The following is a 2,683-nucleotide window of genomic DNA, read 5'->3' as shown; positions in this document are numbered from 1 at the left end:
TAGTGAATAGCATCAGCTGCATAAACAGTTCCAAACTGGAGAAAGTACATACAAATGTCATCGGCTATCTACCATACCATGCCCACATATCACGGACAAAGTGCCACTTATGCCTGGAGCACATATTACAGATCACATGTCGACCGAAGCAGTACACACCACATATCATTGAAACTACTTCTGCTGCCTGGAGCACATGCATTACACACATCGTAGACATAGTACTTACTGATAAAACAGTAACATCAAGTAGATATGACAAACAAGTTTTTCTTGAGATATGCGCCCAGCTGTCATTCCACATGAATTTGACGCTCCGGCAACTCAATTTCAGCTTCGTTGTAGTAGAAGCTTTCAATCATATGCTTAATGGAACCAAGGACGACACCAGTACAGAAATACTTGAATGTAACACCACGCACCGCTCGAGAAGCTTGGACATGTCTATCAGAAACTTGGCTTCAAAAACGAATAGAGAAATAACATAAGATCATGGTATACTGGTCTCATTCTAGATTGAAGGAAGGAATATCCAATGACATGCTACTTAATCAAACATCATGCATGGGAGCATAATCAAACAATAAATCTGCAAAACCCTTATTTACCTGATCATTTCTTCAATTAGCTCACATTGTTCAGCTATTAAGTCTCCACTGGAGACAAGATCCTTGACTTCAGCAGATTCAATCTTGTTTTTTACAAGAAGAGCATTTTCGAAATCACCCTGCAAATTAATAGAGGAACAAAATGAAGCTGAGATATAAATATCTACTGGCAGAGATAAATCTAATCTTAAAGATTAGACTTGGATAAGTTCCTAGAGCGCTAATTCTTGAATTCAAGATCGAGCACCACACAGAGCATACAACCCACAAAATATTACATGAGGACAAGATAGCTAGGGACCGTTAGTCAAAAGAACTTGCCTCCATAAGTTAGCTAAACTTTTCACTTCTTGTGTTTTTTTTTTTTGCCAAACTTGTGTCATGCCACCCTTTCTTCACTATCTAGAGCCCAAATATCATAAAACTACCTGATCTAACCTGTAGCTATCAAAGTATGAACTGCCCACTGGGCTAGTCAATTGTTCAATGCCCCAAACGGAACCACAATACTCAATATAACTAGACTAGCTAGCTCTATGAGCGACACGTACACTTTCCAGATTTGAATCAAGATATTTATCTACCAAGTATGGGACCAATTTTCTAGGCACGATAACATCCAGAAAAAACTACAACCACACTAGTTGGAACAAGCAAACTTTTCCTGTTGGTGGCTTACAATCTCCAACCACATGACTTCCTGTTGAGGCTAAAGGAGAAACGTTTTCATGACAATGCAAATGAGTGTCAAGTTGGAACGAAATTAAGTAGCCCCAACTCATAAAAGAAGATATTTGTAACAGAAAATAAACAATTCGCATATGCATCTTAATTTGTAACAGCCAACAGCACAGGTGAAAACCATTACTTTGGAATGGCACCTGCTTCTACTGCAGATGAAACAGTACAAATTTGCAAAGGAAAGAAGCAAGTATCAAGCACAATGGGCGATCCCACTATTCAGTATTCACTTCTTGCTAAATGTATTGTGTCATCGGTGGAGGAGTAAACATAGCTAGGAGGGGCTAGCCAGACATGAGAAGAGTCTCGCACAAAGTATAGGAAAGCATGGAAAAGGCTACAGACCTGCAGCCTGTTTTGACAGAAGATGAATTAAACAAATGTTTCATACTCGATTAACGAGCCATGCAAGTAGTACTCACAAACTAAGCGCGCGCCTATCGCATACGTTATTGACTTTCCAAATTGCTGCCAAACCAAACACGATCAAGCAGCAAGACCTGAATCAGGCCAGTTGCGGAAATTAAAGTTGGTCTCGATCGGCGTAGGAACTAGATTCGAAATTGGGGAAAACGAAGAGACTGCCGACCGACAAATCGGTCGACGACGTGCAATCAAACATACACGCTCATACATGATACATGCCCTAGCTAGCGTTGCGTAATCTTGCGGACTAATCATTCACCCAAGCGCAGTGTCGGAGACGGACGGAACGGGGCAAACCTTTGGGGGAGGAGGAGATGGAAAAGGAGCCGATGCCCGCGAAGAACGAAGCGAGGAAGAGAGGGGGATCCGGATCTTGGCGACAATGTTGCGTAGCGCCGCCACCGCCATAGTTCGCCGGAGCGAAAGATCGATCTGGAACAGGATGCGGCTAGGGTTTGGGATTGGTTTCCTCTTCAGTCTCCCATCCAATAACGCGCGCCTAGGCCTGGTGGGCCGGGCTGTTCCCCTGGGCCTAAGACTGGACGACCACCCACGTGTCGGTCGGTTTACCGTGCATTTCTTCGGAAATGCTAAACGCACCAAAGTTCACGCATGCGTTTGGACCTGCTTAGTTGTTTTTGTTTTTTTAGTAGATCAACCTTTAAAAAAAAATTGAGACTAATTAAACCCTTTATTCAAAGTTTGGAACAATGTTTACAGGGAAGTTTAACCTCTCTGGGAAGGTACCAAGCCAAACATGGCGTCCTAGAGGCAGTGTAGTAGCTCTAGCCGTGCTAAACGATGAGCCTCGGCATTCGAGCGCCGCCCTTCATGGCGGAACGTCGTCCCTCCACAGCTCCTTGCACCAGCTGACGTCTCGCGTAAGATGTGGCTGAACAGCCCCAGGT

General features: G+C 43.5%; 1 protein-coding gene across 1 annotated transcript; it reads right to left on the bottom strand.

Moving 5' to 3' along the window:
- On the bottom strand, positions 1-2,270 carry LOC127305350 (uncharacterized). The gene is made up of 3 exons (XM_051335762.2): positions 2,073-2,270; positions 609-727; positions 1-459 (listed from the first exon to the last, which is right to left on the bottom strand). The coding sequence occupies exons 1-3, from the start codon at positions 2,181-2,183 to the stop codon at positions 294-296; spliced, it is 396 nt and encodes a 131-aa protein (XP_051191722.1). The 5' UTR covers positions 2,184-2,270; the 3' UTR covers positions 1-293.
- Between the last annotated feature and the right edge of the window lie 413 nt (positions 2,271-2,683).

Source organism: Lolium perenne, chromosome 6 (genome assembly GCF_019359855.2).
Source record: "Lolium perenne isolate Kyuss_39 chromosome 6, Kyuss_2.0, whole genome shotgun sequence".
NCBI lineage: Eukaryota > Viridiplantae > Streptophyta > Magnoliopsida > Poales > Poaceae > Lolium > Lolium perenne.
The sequence above is the reverse complement of the archived record's forward strand: the minus strand, read 5'-3'. Positions and strand labels throughout refer to the sequence as shown.

Coding starts and splice junctions, on each gene's coding strand:
- LOC127305350 (XM_051335762.2), bottom strand. CDS start 2,183: ATGGCGGTGGCGGCGCTACGCAACATTGTCGCCAAGATCCGGATCCCC. Junction 728..2,072: donor CATCTCCTCCTCCCCCAAAG/GTTTGCCCCGTT, acceptor ATTAATTTGCAG/GGTGATTTCGAAAATGCTCT. Junction 460..608: donor CTAATTGAAGAAATGATCAG/GTAAATAAGGGT, acceptor TCGTTTTTGAAG/CCAAGTTTCTGATAGACATG.